The following is a 16,410-nucleotide window of genomic DNA, read 5'->3' on the forward strand; positions in this document are numbered from 1 at the left end:
CAACCCTGCTGTAAACTTTGCCACAACTTTCCCCAACCCTGACCTCTTCATGTTTGTCTTCATCATGCTGTGTTCACTAATCAACCTCTCCCTTCTCAATAACCAGAAAAAAAATCTTTATTTGCATTACAGCAATAAAACCTTTTTATAATTGGTCATCAACTTTTTGCATGCTTCCACTGGTATTTTGATAGTTTGTCTTTGATTTTTAAATCTCTATGGTTGAAAGACCTCCTTGCCATCACCCTCATCTCCAAAGATTCTCTATAAGATTCAAGACAAAGCTCTGGTTTAGCCACTCCAAAACATCAATTGGCTAAATTAGAAGGTCATCTTAAACTTAATCTTTCATCTGTGTAAATAATTTCCATCTTAATTAGCTTTAAATGACAGGTTTTCAATACTCCTGCAGTGGTCACATTTTTAGAGAAGAATAGGAGACCTATAGCATTCAGGAAGTTTGAAGGGATTTGGGGTCAACTGCAACTGGTAAGAACATGGATGATCCTTTAGTTTGTAAAGGAGAGTTAAATCAGGACATCACAGCTGCTGATAATGAGCATAATCAGTGCAGAGTAAGTGAAACTCCCAGATGCTGCTTGGAAATGGCACAGGACATTACAATGTATGTATATGATGTACTAAATCATTTGTTTATTCCAGATATTGTTTTGTGATCCAGGTTATGGGTTACTCTCTCTGACCCACTCCTTGGTAGCTGAAATGTTAGGCATTTTCAGCCATTTTTGGATTAAAAATAATCCCTTATGCATTATGGTGGGTTATGTTTCAGCACTGAATTGGTCTTTAGTTCACCAATGAATACTTGGGGAAAATACTCCAAATTTGTTTATTTTAAACCCAGCAGCTATTAGAGTGTGATAGATTTAGAAAACAGCCCTTTCATTCAACTACTTCAATTTACTATTATTACCTGTGACATGGCTTCAATTGTCCCAAATCCACAGCACAATTTTTATTGACTGATTTAATTGTAAGCGAAACACTTAAATATAAAAAAGTACACACTATTAAAAATACAGAAATTTTCTGTGTTCATCCAAACGAACTGGTGTTTAGAAATTTACAGAAGTCCACCTACTTAAAGAAACTTTAACTAAATGATTCACAAGACTGCAAAACCAGACTGCATGTTGAGGAGGTAATTAAGCAATTAGATTTAGTTGTGTTGAACAGGGGATGGATGGAAAAGTTTCGGGTCAACTACCTTCAAGTTTAAATGTTTTTCACCAGCTTCCAATAGCTTCATCTCAGTTTATTAAACGCTGAAATATGAAGCTTATTCTCATATAACTTTAGGTTTTTGTTAATGTGGCACATTTTGAAGACCAGATCATGTATATACTTAAACCATATAAAGAAATGTGTACTTTCTTTTTTTAAAAATAACATCACCTCTTAATTTTCTGTTTTCTATTCAATCATGCTTCAAATATTTAATATATTTCTTTCAGTGTGAAATCTCTGAAAAGAAATGCTCTGATTAATCCCCTTTGGTTCTCATCTGGTCTGTCCCTGATTTGCACCCATCTCCAATAAGCAGCCATCTTTTCCTTCTGACCATTTCTCTCTATACATGTCAAACTAGGGCCTTGTCTGGAGCCATGCATGCCGGACCGGATTCAGAATGTTAAACAGAGCCGTAGCAGGTGGTATTATTGGACCCGGTCCCCTCGTCTCCCCCCACCTCCATCTCTCCCTCACTTGCTCCTCATCTCCCAGTAAGCCCTTATTCATTTCTGCGTATGGGCAGGAGGGTGAACATGGACTCGTTGGGGCTTTTTGTCCTGCTAATACCTACGTTTTTCCACTGGACAGCTGCTTCTTCTGCTGGTAAGATGTTCATTAACATGAAAATAGGCCTCGAGTGATCATTTATTGTCTGTGTTTTGGGTTAGGGAGGCAGAGAGTGAGCTTTAGTGGAGGAGTAATCATTCCAGAGTGAATTTGTACGGATTTTGAGAACTGCTGACCACTCTCTTTGAGCGTCAACAACTTTTCTTTTAGGACTGTAGGGTGAAAGGTGAAATTTGAGTTTGAATTTCAAGTCTTTTATAGGAGGCCTTTCTTGTTTTTCTTTCAGATGAAATCAGCTGGAGCTATTCTGGTAAGTCCATGCTTCATAATATTCTTTGAATACCTAAACCTCAGTCAAATGCATAGCAGACTTTTTTTTTTTTTTTTTTTTAAATCACAATAGATTCAAATGGGAACAAACAAGATTGTTGATTGGTGTGTGGATATAATTATTATTTTGGAGTCAAACTTCAAATTTCCATGCTAATAGCTGGACAAATCATAAAATAAAAATTACTCTTACAACAGTTCTCCTGTACCTTATGAGTAAGGAGAAGTTTTTTGAGAGTAACGAAACAATGTTCCCCAACTACTGGAAGCTCTCATAACTTTGGCAGAATTTGTGTCTTTGCCCTCGTGTTTCACTCCCTCTGTTTTCCCCTCTTTCCCCCTCTGTCTGTATTAGTTACAGTTGAACAGGCTGGCATGAGCACAGCAATCACACAGGATGTAGGAAAGGGGGCTAGAGGGTGATGGTGAGGAGCAAAGCAGGAAGAGAGACAAGGAAGAAGGCAGGTGCATGAGGATGAGCGTGTTGCACTGAGATGGGACGGGTTTGAGGGAAAAGCATACCGAATCGTGCGGCGTATTGTTGCAGCACACAATAACCTATGTGTTTATTGTGCTGTCGATGCACACTGGCTGCCTATGAGCTGCACAATGAGTGTGTGGGAATGAAAGGGGTGCACAGCTGACCACCCTCTGCATGTATTCAGAGGGGCGACACTAACGCACCGTTCTTGCTGTAATTTTTCAGAGACTGCTTTGTATTGCTACGTAACTGTCCAGACTTTATAAGGACACATGGATGGGCAAAAACACACTTTTGGTGATTTACTTGATTAACTTTCGGTAATCCAAGCCACACACTGCAGCTGAATAAGACAGGGAGAATTGTGTCTGCATTATTCTCCCATAATGCAATGCTGCTGCTGGCTTTTCTCGTACACAACATTCTGTCACACTTAAAAATGAATTACATGCTTCATCGTTTGTGTGCATTGGTTTTGTGGCTGCGTTCAGGACAGGAGCAGGGTTCTTGGTGAGATGGTTAAATGGCTGTAATTTCTTCAGAATATTTGACCTCTGGTGGTTACTATGGTGAAGATGAGGAACGATGCGGGGCAGAGTTTCAGGGATGTCGGCGAACATGTGATGTGTGTGAAATCCCCACCTTCCTCGCATCGAGTACATCTACGTGCAGACGGGAGGCCCTCGGCCCCTGAAAATACTTTGTGTGTACCCCAATTGCAATTCAAGTATGGCCCAAACCAGCCTACAAGCAAAAGATGTTTTTGTAGATGGATACTTTTTGTAATTTTTTAAGTGTTATCCACATTAGCTTACATTAAAATATAAAACCTTAGGCACAACAGTGTTTCTGTGAGGATATGGACTTCTGTGTGAGTTTTTGGTTAATTTAGCCCCGTGTCTGCGTCTCTTGCTCTTCATTGTTCCCAACTTTTACTCCTAAATAAATAAATTTAACAAACAAACAGACTTGGATACTAAATCTGGCACAATACACAAAGTGTTTGCTTAAAAATTAATCACAGATTTCCTGTTCTTATTGTGAATAGACTGAAAAAATATTCAGACCGTAAAAATAGAAAAGATTTAAACCACAAAAAGTTGGGAAAAGATGAATGGAGTAAGAATAAATGCATTTTTATGTTTTCATGTCAGACTTTGAGCACCACTGCTTTAGCCAGTCAAACATAATCCATCATTTAGAATAAAACTGCATATATGTGAATAAAAACAAAAGCATTCATATGTCTAAAACAATCATCTTTATGTACTTTGGGGGATTTGGTGTGATGGAACATAACATTGAGGAGTGGAAGGAAATTCTAAATAATTTTCAAAATCTTTAAAAATGGTCTGAAAAAAATGTCCTTTTGTGTTTACACTCTTTACAAACCTGTTAATGAAATGCATCGCAAGTCACAGCCTCTGTTAGAGAACATCGGTGAACATACGACATCATGAGGACCAAAGATCAGACCAGACAGGTTGGGGAGAAAGAACACGATGTTCTATCTGTAGATGTGCTAAGTATAAACCCAGAAAATGGACTTGAAGCTGTGATTGCTGTGAAAGTTGATTCTACGCAGCGTGGACTCAGGGGGGCTGAATCCAAATGCACACTTTTCATATTTTTATTTGTAAAGCATTTTGAAAGTCATATTTTTTTCCTTGCACCTTAATATGATGCATTAATTCTCGAATAAAATCTCAATAAAATACACTACAGGTTGTGATTTTAAGTTAAAGCCATAAACCTACTCTTTTCAAAACACTGCCTTTGGGTTTATGTGAATGAAAAATGTGAGTAGCATTCCTGTTTCCCAAGCATTTCTCCCTTTGCAAATTGAATTCAGGTTATTCGTCTCGCATGTCACATCCTCTTTCTTTCTAAACTCATGCCGTCGCAGAAGGCCTGTCCTTTTCCTCTGATTAAACTCGTGCTCATACGCTCCCATTTTCTGGCCATTTCTATGGGCAAACTTAAAAACATTCTGTTGAAAAGTGGTTTTATTCACTGAATGAGTGAGGTGTCTCTAAGACATTTGAGATGAGTAAAATCTAATTAAGTCAACCCATTTTTTTCAGTGTATATAAATAACCTGAAGTGAAATACCATACAAGATAAAAAAACAACTTTAAACTTATTTTTAAATTAACAATTAAGAAACTACATTAAATATTTAAACATCATCAAATGAAGCTGAGATAAAATTAACTGAGGCATTAAAAAAAAGCTATTCAATCAAAACAAAAGATGGTAAGAAAAAAGGGGATGGAGGAGATGTATAAAATAGTGAATGCTGAAGGTTAATTTCACTTGAAAATGTAAAAACAATTTCACAGTTAATTTAAAAGAATAAATGACATTTAAAAAAATATGCCTTCTTGTGAGTTGTATAAGTTGTACTCATAAAGCACAGGACTGCATCTTCTATATATGGGAACTGTATTTGCCCCACGCTGCCTGTATGTTTTGGGATTGTTCTCTCTGGAGCAGCTGGACACACGGACAACCACAGTCACGTTTCTGAGCTTCTGCTTCTTCTTAATGCTACTTCTGCTAATAACAGAGATTTTAGTAGCAGATTCTCTAAACTTCTGCCCCTGAACAAAAATAAATACCCAAAGTGTTTTAACAATAAAATTGCATAGCTAAATAAAATATATTAAGTAAATTAATTTAGTGCTTTCTTTGTTACTTTGAAATAAGCAAAACTAAATATTTCCTGGTGCAACGTGTATAAATATAGCAGAGAAATCTGACTTTAACACAAAATATGTTAAACTTTATGTAAGGATCAGTGTTTAATCCATCATTTGTTTCAAGAGGCTGCAAAATGCCACAGTTAAATTTTTAACCAGCACTCAGAGGTTCGAACACATTTCCCCTTTTTTCAGCTTTACCTTAGTGGCTGCACGTTTCTCAGGATTCATTTTAAAGTTATTTTTTGAAATTCTGTCGCATCTCTCAGAGCTGTTACACCCTTATGCATCTACCGTTCTTGAAGGTCAGCTGATGAGCTGCTCCTCACTGTTCCTCGGACTGAGTGTAAACCTAAAACATGTTGTTAAATTATTTGAGCTCAGATATTAGACAGAACCGTCTAATAATCCCATCTCTTTAACTAGGCCATTTCAGGTAATTTTTAGATTAGGTCTTTTTTGTTGATTTACAATTTTCATATTTTACTTTTAAGATGATTACATCTTACTTGCACTTTTTGTGTCTTTCCATATTTTGTTTTTAATTTATTTACTTATAGCACTTTGGACTTACAAATTGCAATATAAGATCCTTTCACATCAGGAGGAGCAGTTTTGTTTCTGTCAGTAAAAGATCTGTGGAAAGAGGAGCCAAACATGCCTTTTTGGGTTGAAGCAAAGAAAAACCCTTCATGAATACTAATAGTGCAACAAGGCTGTCAATAGTCAAAATTTGTATTAATGCATGAAGACTCACATGCATACACACAGTGAAGTAAAGCATTTTTTTTTCAGTCTAGCAATTCTAACTAAATTTCTTCTTCTTTAACTCAGCCTGCATTTCTATTTACTGAATTCTAGAATGAGACTTAAAAAAAATATATATACATTTTTTAAAATTCTTCCCTCAAAGTCAGAAAAGTGGATACAATGATTACTGTACACCAAGTTGACTAAATTGTAGTTGCACTTAAATGTGTCTTGCATCATTGACTGTGTGTGGTTGTGCATGTCTTTTAAAAAGGATTCAGCTTACTCCCATGAGGCCATGAATGTAAATAGAAAATAGTAGAATAACTGTCCTGCATGGCTGGAGGCCGATCAATGGAGGCTTTTCACTGCGTTGCTCAGCGCCAGTGAACTGTGTGATTGGGTGACATCACTGTTTCTCTCTTTTCTCTGCTAAAGGTATTGCTGGTCAGTCTGAGTGGTCAGAGTATTTCCCTGACTGTGGTGGTACTTCCCAGTCGCCTGTGGATGTGATAACCACTCAGACTAAATATGACCCCAGTCTGGTGCCTGTGACGCCGCTAGGCTACAGTCAGCATGGCAACCAGCCCTTTTCGATGCACAACAACGGACACACAGGTAACTATGACGGCAAGCTCATTTGGTCCCGTTAAGAGCTTCTGTTGTGCATTTTAGCTGTTCTGTTTACCCTGCACTCAGACGTAACCTGGCAGCACAGTTTTACTGCCCATTGAGACATCAGGTAACATTTCAGAAAATGCCACGTCTGCTTTTAGGAAAACAAAATCTGTAAGTGATCCCAGTCCTTGCTGGCTCAATAGAGTTTTCTCCTCTGCAGTGATTGTGGAGCTGCCAGAGTGGATGGGACTTGGGGGGCTACCGTGGTTCTTTACAGCCGTTCAGCTGCACCTTCACTGGGGGAATGGAGGCCCAGGTGTAGGGGGCAGTGAACACACCATCAATGGGAGGAGTTCAGACGCAGAAGTAAGTTTAAACATTGTTGTTTACCTTCCTGAATTAATTGCAGAATGTAATAGGTCTGCAATAGAAAAATAACCTATGTTGCACAAACTACATTAAACGTATTGCTTCTTTATTCTAATATTTCATAAAATTACAATCCACAATCACAATGACAGTCAGATTTCTTTTTTTTTGTGTGGATATTAATAGTTGCCTGATAAGAAAGGCTTTTTGAAGACCTTTAATGTACCCAGTTTTAATAATGCATGATCAGGATTATTGCCCAGAATAAAAAAACAAACTTTGAGTCATCTGAAAAATGTCAAAATTTGTTAAAATGTTCAGGAACAACAGGAACGCTGACAGCCTCAAGTCAATCAAGCGGCTGAAGCACCAGAATCTAACATTAATATTTACTCAGAGGGATGTGTAGTCCCTGCTCTAAAATTTTATACCTTTTAAGTTTGGCTAAAATTAGGTGCTTTTCCAATGGATAAACTAACTGTCTGCCTAAAGATTAAGCAAACTGGCCAAAATGGCAAGAAAAATGTGTGAAGAAGTCGATATGAGTATCTTAAAACCACTGAGAATGCTATAGGAAAGGTCATTCACGGTGGCGGTAGCATCATGCTGAGGGTTTGCTTTATTGTCAGTGATACAATTGTATTCCACAAGGTGGCTGAAACACAGAAGTTGAGATTCTTCCAACTTCACCTCAAACCAACAACTAAATGGTTGAAACTCGGATAAAACATTTTAAAAATGTATGGAAAAGGTTTAAATTTTACCTCTCAGTTCCAGTTTGACCAAGTGTGATCAAATATCCAGCCAGGCTTATACTTGGACCTTATTGATAGTTACAAATAACATGTAGTTTCTCTGCAGTTTATATAAATATCAGCGGCGGTGTTTGAATATGTTTGTGGGTATGAATAAATACGACCCTGTGTGAATTAGGTAAAAATTACAATTGTTTGAGTTATTGTTTCTTCCCTTCACCATTTTAGTTGTATATTCATTACAGCATCAAAAAATGGTTTAATTGCATCATTAACGTCTCACAATTAGTGACACTCATGGATATGATGACGGTATGTAAACTTGTGACCATAACTTTATCTGACCCATGGTACATAAAGGACTCAAACTCCGGGACACCATTCGGTGTTGGCTAGCAGAGTTGGGAAGAAACAAATTCCATCTTTCTTGGGAGAATGATTATGAATATGTTTGTTTTTACTCCTTCACAGACCCAAAACTTACATGTTATTTATTTTAAAATCCAATCAGGATTCAGTGCGACTGTGCATTGATCCTGAAGAGTAACTTCTAGAGAACAAGGAAAATATCCTCTAAAAATTTTAAAAGTAAGAAACTGTGATAGAAAAACAGTAGAGATGGCAGAAAGAGGATCAGCCTGAGTTTCTCAGTTCCTGTCCACCTGTCACTGTGCAGGCGTGTCAGCAGCTTTTTTAGAGGTTGGAGGAAAAGTCATGTGAGAAAATGTAGCCTTCGGTTGGCATAGGTCATGAAAACAATGAAGGGAAAATGAATTTAAAATTAACCTTATTTGCTAAATGAATCGCTTTAAAGCAGGAGTATTATGTAAAACAGACTTCTTTGAACTTTATATCATGTTATAATGTTATTCCCACATCAAATGCATACCTGGAGTGTTGCCTTGAATCTTTCATGAAATCTCCTGTGGCAACCATACAGCTGTGCAAAACGCCAGGGGGATCAAGGACCCCAAGGATTCAGGTAAATCAGCGCTGTGATTTACCTGAATCGCAGCGCTGCAGTGTATGAGCTTCTGCCTATTCCTTGGCTCCTCCACTCGGCTCCTTCAGACTAGTCAGCAGCAGTTAGCAAACCCCAGATGGAACTGTGCATCTGCTGAGCTCATTATAAAAGTTACTTCTCAGTAAAAATGTTGCAAAAGGATTAATAAAGAAGCAATGTTGTGATGACTTCCGTAAGGCAGAGTTTCAGATCAAGCAGGAGTTTTTAAAGAGACAGAGACTCAATTCCAGGGTGTTAAATTACAAAGTCACATTATTTTTAAGTCATGTTTGACAAATGTAATATTTTTATAACAACTGAAGGTAACCTAGTTATTTGATTGCGCTATAAAATGTCACTATGTGCCTGGAAAATGCATAGTACTGCCCCTTCAACATGTTTTTTTAGATTAGATGCAATATTGTCTCTTTCAGTTTCTTCCTCTTTCTCTCTGTTGAACCTTCCCCTTAAAGATGTAGAGAGCAAGAGGACAGTTTCTTATTTTTCTCTTTTAAACTGAGCGCGTTCCTGCTCTCTCCAGCTCCATGTGGTCCACTACAACGCTGAGCTTTACCCCAACATGTCGGCAGCAATGACACAGAGAGATGGCCTGGCTGTGTTAGGAATTCTCATCGAGGTGAGAAAACCACACGTTAACTTCATTGCCAGCTTTGAAATGCCATAATAATTGTCAGACACACTAGCATCAGAGTCTCTGAGCATCTTGAGTCTGAGGTTTTGTTTACCAGACAGGTGAAGAGACGAATCCAGGATTTAATAACATCCTCAACTACATGAGCAGAATCAGACATGCCGGTAGGTGTCCATGTTGGTTTTCAAGCTATATCATGACTTGGGTTGAATTTCTTTTCTATTTTTCTGTATTATCTCAGTATTTACTATTTTTCTTTTGTATTTTTTTTTTCCTGAATCAAGTTTAAAATAATCAGTCAAAGTCACAGTGTTGTTATGAATGAGTGGAACTAAATGACCACTACATGCGCTAAACCATATTTGAACATTTACAGATTTGTTTGTGTATTGTGTCGTCTCTAATTTCCTGTCAGACCAGAGAGCATTCATCCCAGCCTTTGATGTCCAGTCTTTACTCCCCAAAGATCTGGGACTCTACTATCGATACAACGGCTCCCTGACCACCCCGCCCTGCTACCAGAGTGTCATCTGGACCGTGTTTCATGAAAGGGTTCTGATCTCAAAAGCACAGGTCTGGCTGACAATGAGAAACACAAAATCAGCAAGCGTCTCTTGATCCCACATTCAACTGGGTAAAGCAAATCTAATCCAGATGCAGGCTGACTCTGAACCCTAAAGTTTTGGTGATCTGAGGCATTTATCTTCACTGTCATCATTTAAAATGTAAAGAAAACGTTACATTTAAATGTCTCCACATTTTCTTCTGTTACAAGCTTTTATTTTGATTTTATGTGATAGAACAACACAGAAAAAGAAATAATTGTGGGTGTAAAGGAAAAGTATGCACAGTTTAAAATCTAAAAAAAATGTATCTGCATACTTGACCTGTTTTAAGTCAGGACTTTGTAGAACCACTTTTCACACAGTTCCAGCTGGACTCCTCTTTTAGTAAAGTGTAACTAATAAAGTTACACTTTATTACTTTATTACTTACACTGTTTAATCCTCCTGAAGGCAGCATATTTTTTAATCTGTCATAAGGAGGAGAACTGACTGAAAGGAGACATCAAGGACTCAGATTGAACTAAACTGTGTTTACCAGAAAAACTTTCCTTTCTGTTGGGAGTTTTAATCTTAACAAATGATATTATTACTTTAAATTGCATTCAAACAGTCACTGTATTTTGGATTATTTTTAGAGAACAGTCGTAGAAATAAAAAGCGATTCACTTTAGTCTAAAGTTGCTCCGAGACATTTTTCAAGACTGCCAGGATAGTGAAGTGAGCATTAATGTTGTTTTTTTAATGCATTTTGTTTTATTACAGAACTGAGGATACGACTTAAAGGATACGACAAATTTGATACCCATGGTTACAAAACTTTCTTGTTTTTTTTTAATACAGTTTTATTTTTGATAACTTGAATCATTTGTTCCTCAAATGTATTCCTTACTTTGAAACATAATTGAGAGTTTTCTTTTTGTTGTGTTACATATAAGCTAATTTTCTAGAAGTGATTTGAAAGTTGCTTCGCATCATTTGTCTAACGGGTAGGCTGTTTCTTTTCCTTTTATGGGGAATTTGTGCATATAAATAAGTCCATATAATTCTAGTCTTTCCTTCTCTTCACTCCAGCTCCTGAAGATGGAGATGATGCTTTACTCCAGTAAAGTCCAGGAAGTTGACAGGATGCTGCTGCAGGACAACTTCCGGATAACACAGCCGCTCAACCACAGGATCATCTTTGCCTCCTTTTCTGCAGGTTAGACAGAAACGGCACCAAGACATTATCTATATTGGAGGGGAACAAAAACAATTTGCATGTGAAGTACTCCTTTGTGCTTGGAGATCTTTAATCTGTTTAATACATATGTTTTAGAAAATTTAGCAAGCAAAAGTTTACATTCAACTTGATATAACCTCAGTTGTTGCTCCTCATTCACACTTTCACAGAATACGCACCAGCTACTCTTGATAGAGTAGCTTTGCATTTAGACCAAACTCTGCAACTAGTAAAGCATGCAAAAGCTAAAGACTGGAGCAGGGAAGGATTTGCAGGAAAATTATTAATTACTAGTGACTTTGAGAGCAATGAGTGCAATGTGGACTTAAAGAATGAAAGAAATGCAGGGGAAGGACTGGAGAAGTGATGAGAGATCAGTTTGTGTAAGATCTGATTGAAATCGAGGATTTGGAGGAAGTAAACAGTGACTCCATTGTTATCACAGCAGTCTGACAAAAGGGGAGAGGAAAAGGAGAGAGAGGTGGAGACAGAGTGGTGTACAAAGACAAAGCGGAATGAATTCATGTAAAGTGCTCTTTGTGGGGAGTGACTGAACTGGAAGGCTTGTGAGATCTGTGCAGATTTCTAAAGGCAGCCTGAGATCTTCAAACACCAGAGCATCAGTTTCTGCAACAATAAATGAAACGATCAACCATGGTGAAGTTTAACCCTAAACATGCATTCATTTTCTAATGAGGTGTTGTTTGTCTTTCAGAATCAGGGAGGGAGCTCTCATCTGGTAAGACGACAAGTTATTATTGTGCATATATTTGTAAAAAGAATAAAGAAGCTGATTAGAGTTTTTTTTTTTTTTTTTTTTTGAGATTCACGATTCTGTTGCGTTGCCTCTGCAGGTGAGGTCACAGCCATCGTGATAGGAGTGATGTGTGGCTGCGTGGGTGTGGCGGTGATCATTCGCTTCATCGTGAAGACAATACGGTAAACTGTCCTGCTCACTTTACTTCTTCTAATAGCTTGTCTTCCAGTCTGGTCCTTCAGAGAGCTGCTGATGCTGGTTGCCTGTGTGTTGTTGATTTGATGTGACACTGTGTGCAGGAGTTCAGCTTGTGTACTCACTCTCTCTTTCTCTTGACAGATTTTTTAAACTCCTTCATCTTGAAACGGTCGCGGTAAACAGGTGGTTTACCTGATTACAACACTGACACAGATACTACTGATACTTTAGTTGTTGTTGAATGCAGAGATCCTTAAACGCAGCTCAAGGATAAATAATCATAAATTATCCATGAAATAAAAGTGGAGAAAACTATTTCTGTAGAAAAACCCAATCTTTCATTTGAAAACTCAAATGGAGTGAAATAATCCGAAGAAATGTATATATATATGTATGTTTTTATTCATGAAATAGTTTGCTGATATTTAAATACCAATGCGTATTTTTAATTTATATGGCCACACAATGGGGGGAAAAAAACTCAAACTTTTTGGCCATCTCTTTTTCTTTTCCATTACAAAATAATGTTAAAATTTTGAGAAAAAAGTTGCCAATTTACAAGCAGTTTTATTCAACAATTTTGTCCACACAAAAAAAAGAATGTGATTTTGGTTTTCATCTGCATTCAATAAATGTATTTATTATATAAATAAAAGAAAGGGAAAATAAGGTTTAAAAACAGTTTGTTATATTAAAGTGTGAATAATATCTTGAAGAAAAGGCAGTATCTAACGCTGCTGTTTTTTCCCCAGCCTACATAATGCATAAAGGTTGTTTATAAGTTAAGAGAAAAAAAAGTCTTTGTTCTTTAATCCTATTCTAAAGTATAAAGTTAGAAGCTCTTTTAAACAACGCACGGCTGTCACTAGTCTTTGCGGCAGTGTCGGTTTAGTTTAATCCTGATACTTTAATCTCAACATTTTGACCTGATTTAGTGACCTGAATATTTCATCATAAAACATTTTTCAAAGAAAATGACAATGCAGCAAGCCGAACAGGCCTCATTCTCTTAAGGAAAACCTTTACACTAAACGCTTTCATATAAAGTGTTGCCAGGTCTGTTAAAGAAACTCAAATATGTATTTAATCCTCTTTGATTCTCTGTGAAAATCTGAAAGCAATTTTAACGTCAGTGTGGGGATAATCTGCTCTCCTAACATCATCTTTACAACATGCATGTTTCTGACTCCTCTGTTCTTGCTTTGTTTGCACACACTAGATATAATGTAAGGTCTCTTCTTTAACCCAATGCTTATTTAGAGCCTTTCTGTTGCTTTGACCAGCAGTTTCCATGCAATGATCAGCTTCATCAAAGCCATGCTTTTTATATGAAGTAGTTTGGTGGCGTGGCAAAAAGGAAAAGATGTTCAGTGAGGTGTGAAATAGGATTTTACTTTTATTGTCAAACTAAAATGTAATGTGGATTGCAAACAAATGAATTAAAGGCAAGGCTAGCACTTCCAAGTGTTTTGGTGCTCTGAGACATTTTTCTGCTTTCAGAGGCCATCGCCATCAGGAGATTAATTAGGAAAATGAATGCAGACAGAACATTTTATAAAGTAAAGTCATATTAACATGAATCGGATCAAAGTGAGACCCTCTCTTGGCCTGGACTCTAGTTACACTTCTGGTACAAATGCCTCGTTATCAACCAACCCAGTTCTGCCATCAGTACTCTTATTATTGCATTAAACTGCAGACAAATACATTACATTTCTACATTCCAATGTTTTTTTCTCTTATTGTTGCTACTTTAGATCTCTAAGAGTTTGAGCTAGAGTGCCTTTACTTATGGACTGTGCCACCCACATGTTACTACTTAAGCCTTTGCCCTGGTGGTTTTAATGCTGTAGCTGATCAGTGTACTGATGTGAAACATAAAAACATCCCATAAACACTTATCTATGATTTTCATTGTTTCACATATTTGTTGTTGTAACTCGTTGCGTTCACTCTGCCAATCCTTAAATATGTAAAACCATTTGAATTTTATGGTTGCATTGCCATCAAGAGCCCTTAGGCGAGGCCTGGCATCATGCTTGAAGGGCTGCTGGCTTTCATAATCTCAGTCAGCTGTGTGCACCTGTTTTAAAACATAATCTCCTGTCCTTATGAGTAATGAAAGCAGGAGTGAGGTTTTAAAATATCTGAACACAGTCTCTTTGACACCTTCAATCCATGATTTCTTCTTCGTTTTTTTCTTGTGATTCTGTCTTTTGTTCTTGCAACAGTTCTACTTCTAGCTGGGACGTCCTGCACAATAACCGGCCTGCTTCAATGCCAAGGTTACTTCTCAGGATTTGTGACCTATGACCTAATGTCCTGAGCACCTCTCTTTGTTGTAAACACCTATTGAGTCACTTAACCTCACCATTTAGAGCAAAACACCTCTTAATGTTGTCTTAAAGATATTCCACACACAAACTAACCTCCGTTTGTTTATATATGAACAAACTGAGATATATATATATATATATATATCAGCTAGCATTAGCGCTGCAGCAGAACTAACAGGTAGCCACACAAATGCAGCAGTTTAAAATTCCCAGATGTAGCATTTTTAAGTTGATCTTATAATGAACATTATAAACTAAACTTTTAGTATTCTGTTAAAGTCGTACTTATTTTGAAATCTAAAATAAGTGGGTACAGACAATAGATGGAGTCATTACAGCATTTCCATAACAAATACAACACTGATATTAGTCCTAACAACTGACAGCCCAACTTTTCCACCCTTATTTTGTTCCAAAAATGACTCGGATAGATGAGATATCTTTTGCTTCAAGGATGTGATTTATAAAAAGTGCAAAACAACCCACATATTTAAACCAATCCGCTGGTACATAGAAACAAAGCAAGTGATTTTTCCATTATATATAGATGCTAATAAAGTATATTATTTATAAACAGCTCTAATTGTAACACAATTTTTAAAAATTAAAACGACAATCACTGAGTGTATATTTATGTTAAGATATCCCTTGGTCTGTGAAGCCACTTATATCAGCCTTACTATTAATTTTTCCTCTCCATTTCCCCCTCTTGTAAATATGGACCTCTTATGGACAACATAAGAACTACACTAACAAATGAAATAAACAAATCCCCAGACAGGTTTTCTGTAAGTGGGATAACTTTAATAACATCTTCTTTATTTTATTTTTTACTGTTTCAGATCAAAGGAGACAGAGAAATCACAGGAGATAAAAACAGACCTGGCTCTAACGATAACCTCAAAAGCTGAAAGAAAAGAAGAGTTGTCACCCTCGCCTCAGACCGAGCCGTAAGCTTTACATCTCACATCAGGATGTTCTGTCCTTTTTTTCTCATCAGAGTTGATTTTATGGATCTGTGTCCTAGGGAAAAGCAACTATATTTTCCCTGAATTGATCACAAAAAGAGACAGAGAGGAATAAGACATTCTCTCTTGATTGTGTGATAAAGGTCTTTTCCACTTAAATTTGGCTGAGATTTTAAGTCATGTTATGAAACTGTATTCTACCCAAAACCAAGTAAGCAACTGATGCTGGTTTAATATTCATGTGTGTTTCATACATGTGTATACTTGAGATGAGGAATGCACATGAAATATGTTTTTTCTTCTTCTTAGTTTTAATGTAATTTCTGTCATAATATTTCAAGCACTCTGCACTAATACTGTGTAAGCTTTTTACAGCTAAACTCTTCTAAGGAAATGTAAAAGATAAATGATGAAACGGACTGATGTAAAAATATGACAGGTGACATGTATATACAGATGCTGTACAAACATTTCAGATCGGATTTTAATTCTGCACATTTTGTTGTAAATGGAAGTTATATTTATGTACATGCCTTTACTCTGTAGAAGAGAGAAGTATAAAAGCTGCGTGTCATCTGCACATATCTGTTTATTGTTGTGTCTAACATGTCTGCCTGAGCACTGTATTAAAACACTTGAATGCTGGATGTGTTTTGAATTCTTCCCTGTAAATATCCGAACTATGAGATGGAGGAGTTTGGAGAAAAATTTAGGTACAGAGGAATGATGGTGGAAGGAGGTGGAACTGCCAGGAAGAATAGGAAGGTCTCAGAGATGATTTATGGATTAATTCACAAGTTTTCCAATACTAAGCAAAGCAGAAGTTAATGGGACTTCTTCTCATCTTTATTGATTTAAACATAGAGGATATTTACAGATTCAGGAAAG

At 37.0% G+C, this 16,410-nt stretch overlaps 1 protein-coding gene across 3 annotated transcripts; it reads left to right on the plus strand.

The window, feature by feature from the left end:
• Positions 1-521: 521 nt before the first annotated feature.
• ca14 (carbonic anhydrase XIV) lies at positions 522-16,167 on the plus strand. Of its 3 annotated transcripts, none has more exons than XM_044116018.1 (14): positions 522-625; positions 1,610-1,854; positions 2,105-2,128; positions 6,520-6,699; positions 6,920-7,065; positions 9,368-9,463; positions 9,576-9,642; positions 9,894-10,051; positions 11,116-11,242; positions 11,979-12,002; positions 12,118-12,202; positions 12,360-12,401; positions 14,450-14,503; positions 15,397-16,167. In XM_044116018.1, the coding sequence occupies exons 2-14, from the start codon at positions 1,767-1,769 to the stop codon at positions 15,506-15,508; spliced, it is 1,203 nt and encodes a 400-aa protein (XP_043971953.1). In that variant the 5' UTR covers positions 522-625; positions 1,610-1,766; the 3' UTR covers positions 15,509-16,167. The 3 variants fall into 3 exon arrangements, with proteins under 3 accessions (XP_043971953.1, XP_043971956.1, XP_043971954.1); XM_044116019.1 differs by having other exon boundaries at positions 536-575; XM_044116021.1 differs by lacking the exons at positions 12,360-12,401; positions 14,450-14,503.
• The last annotated feature ends 243 nt before the right edge of the window (positions 16,168-16,410 follow it).

This window comes from Gambusia affinis, linkage group LG05 (assembly GCF_019740435.1).
Source record: "Gambusia affinis linkage group LG05, SWU_Gaff_1.0, whole genome shotgun sequence".
NCBI classification, from domain to species: domain Eukaryota; kingdom Metazoa; phylum Chordata; class Actinopteri; order Cyprinodontiformes; family Poeciliidae; genus Gambusia; species Gambusia affinis.

Bases quoted from the DNA above. Each gene is read 5' to 3' on its own strand.
- ca14 (XM_044116018.1), top strand. From the start codon at position 1,767: ATGGGCAGGAGGGTGAACATGGACTCGTTGGGGCTTTTTGTCCTGCTA. The intron at 12,003-12,117 runs GTAAGACGACAA...TTGCCTCTGCAG, and splicing joins AGGGAGGGAGCTCTCATCTG to GTGAGGTCACAGCCATCGTG. The intron at 12,203-12,359 runs GTAAACTGTCCT...TTCTCTTGACAG, and splicing joins TTCATCGTGAAGACAATACG to ATTTTTTAAACTCCTTCATC.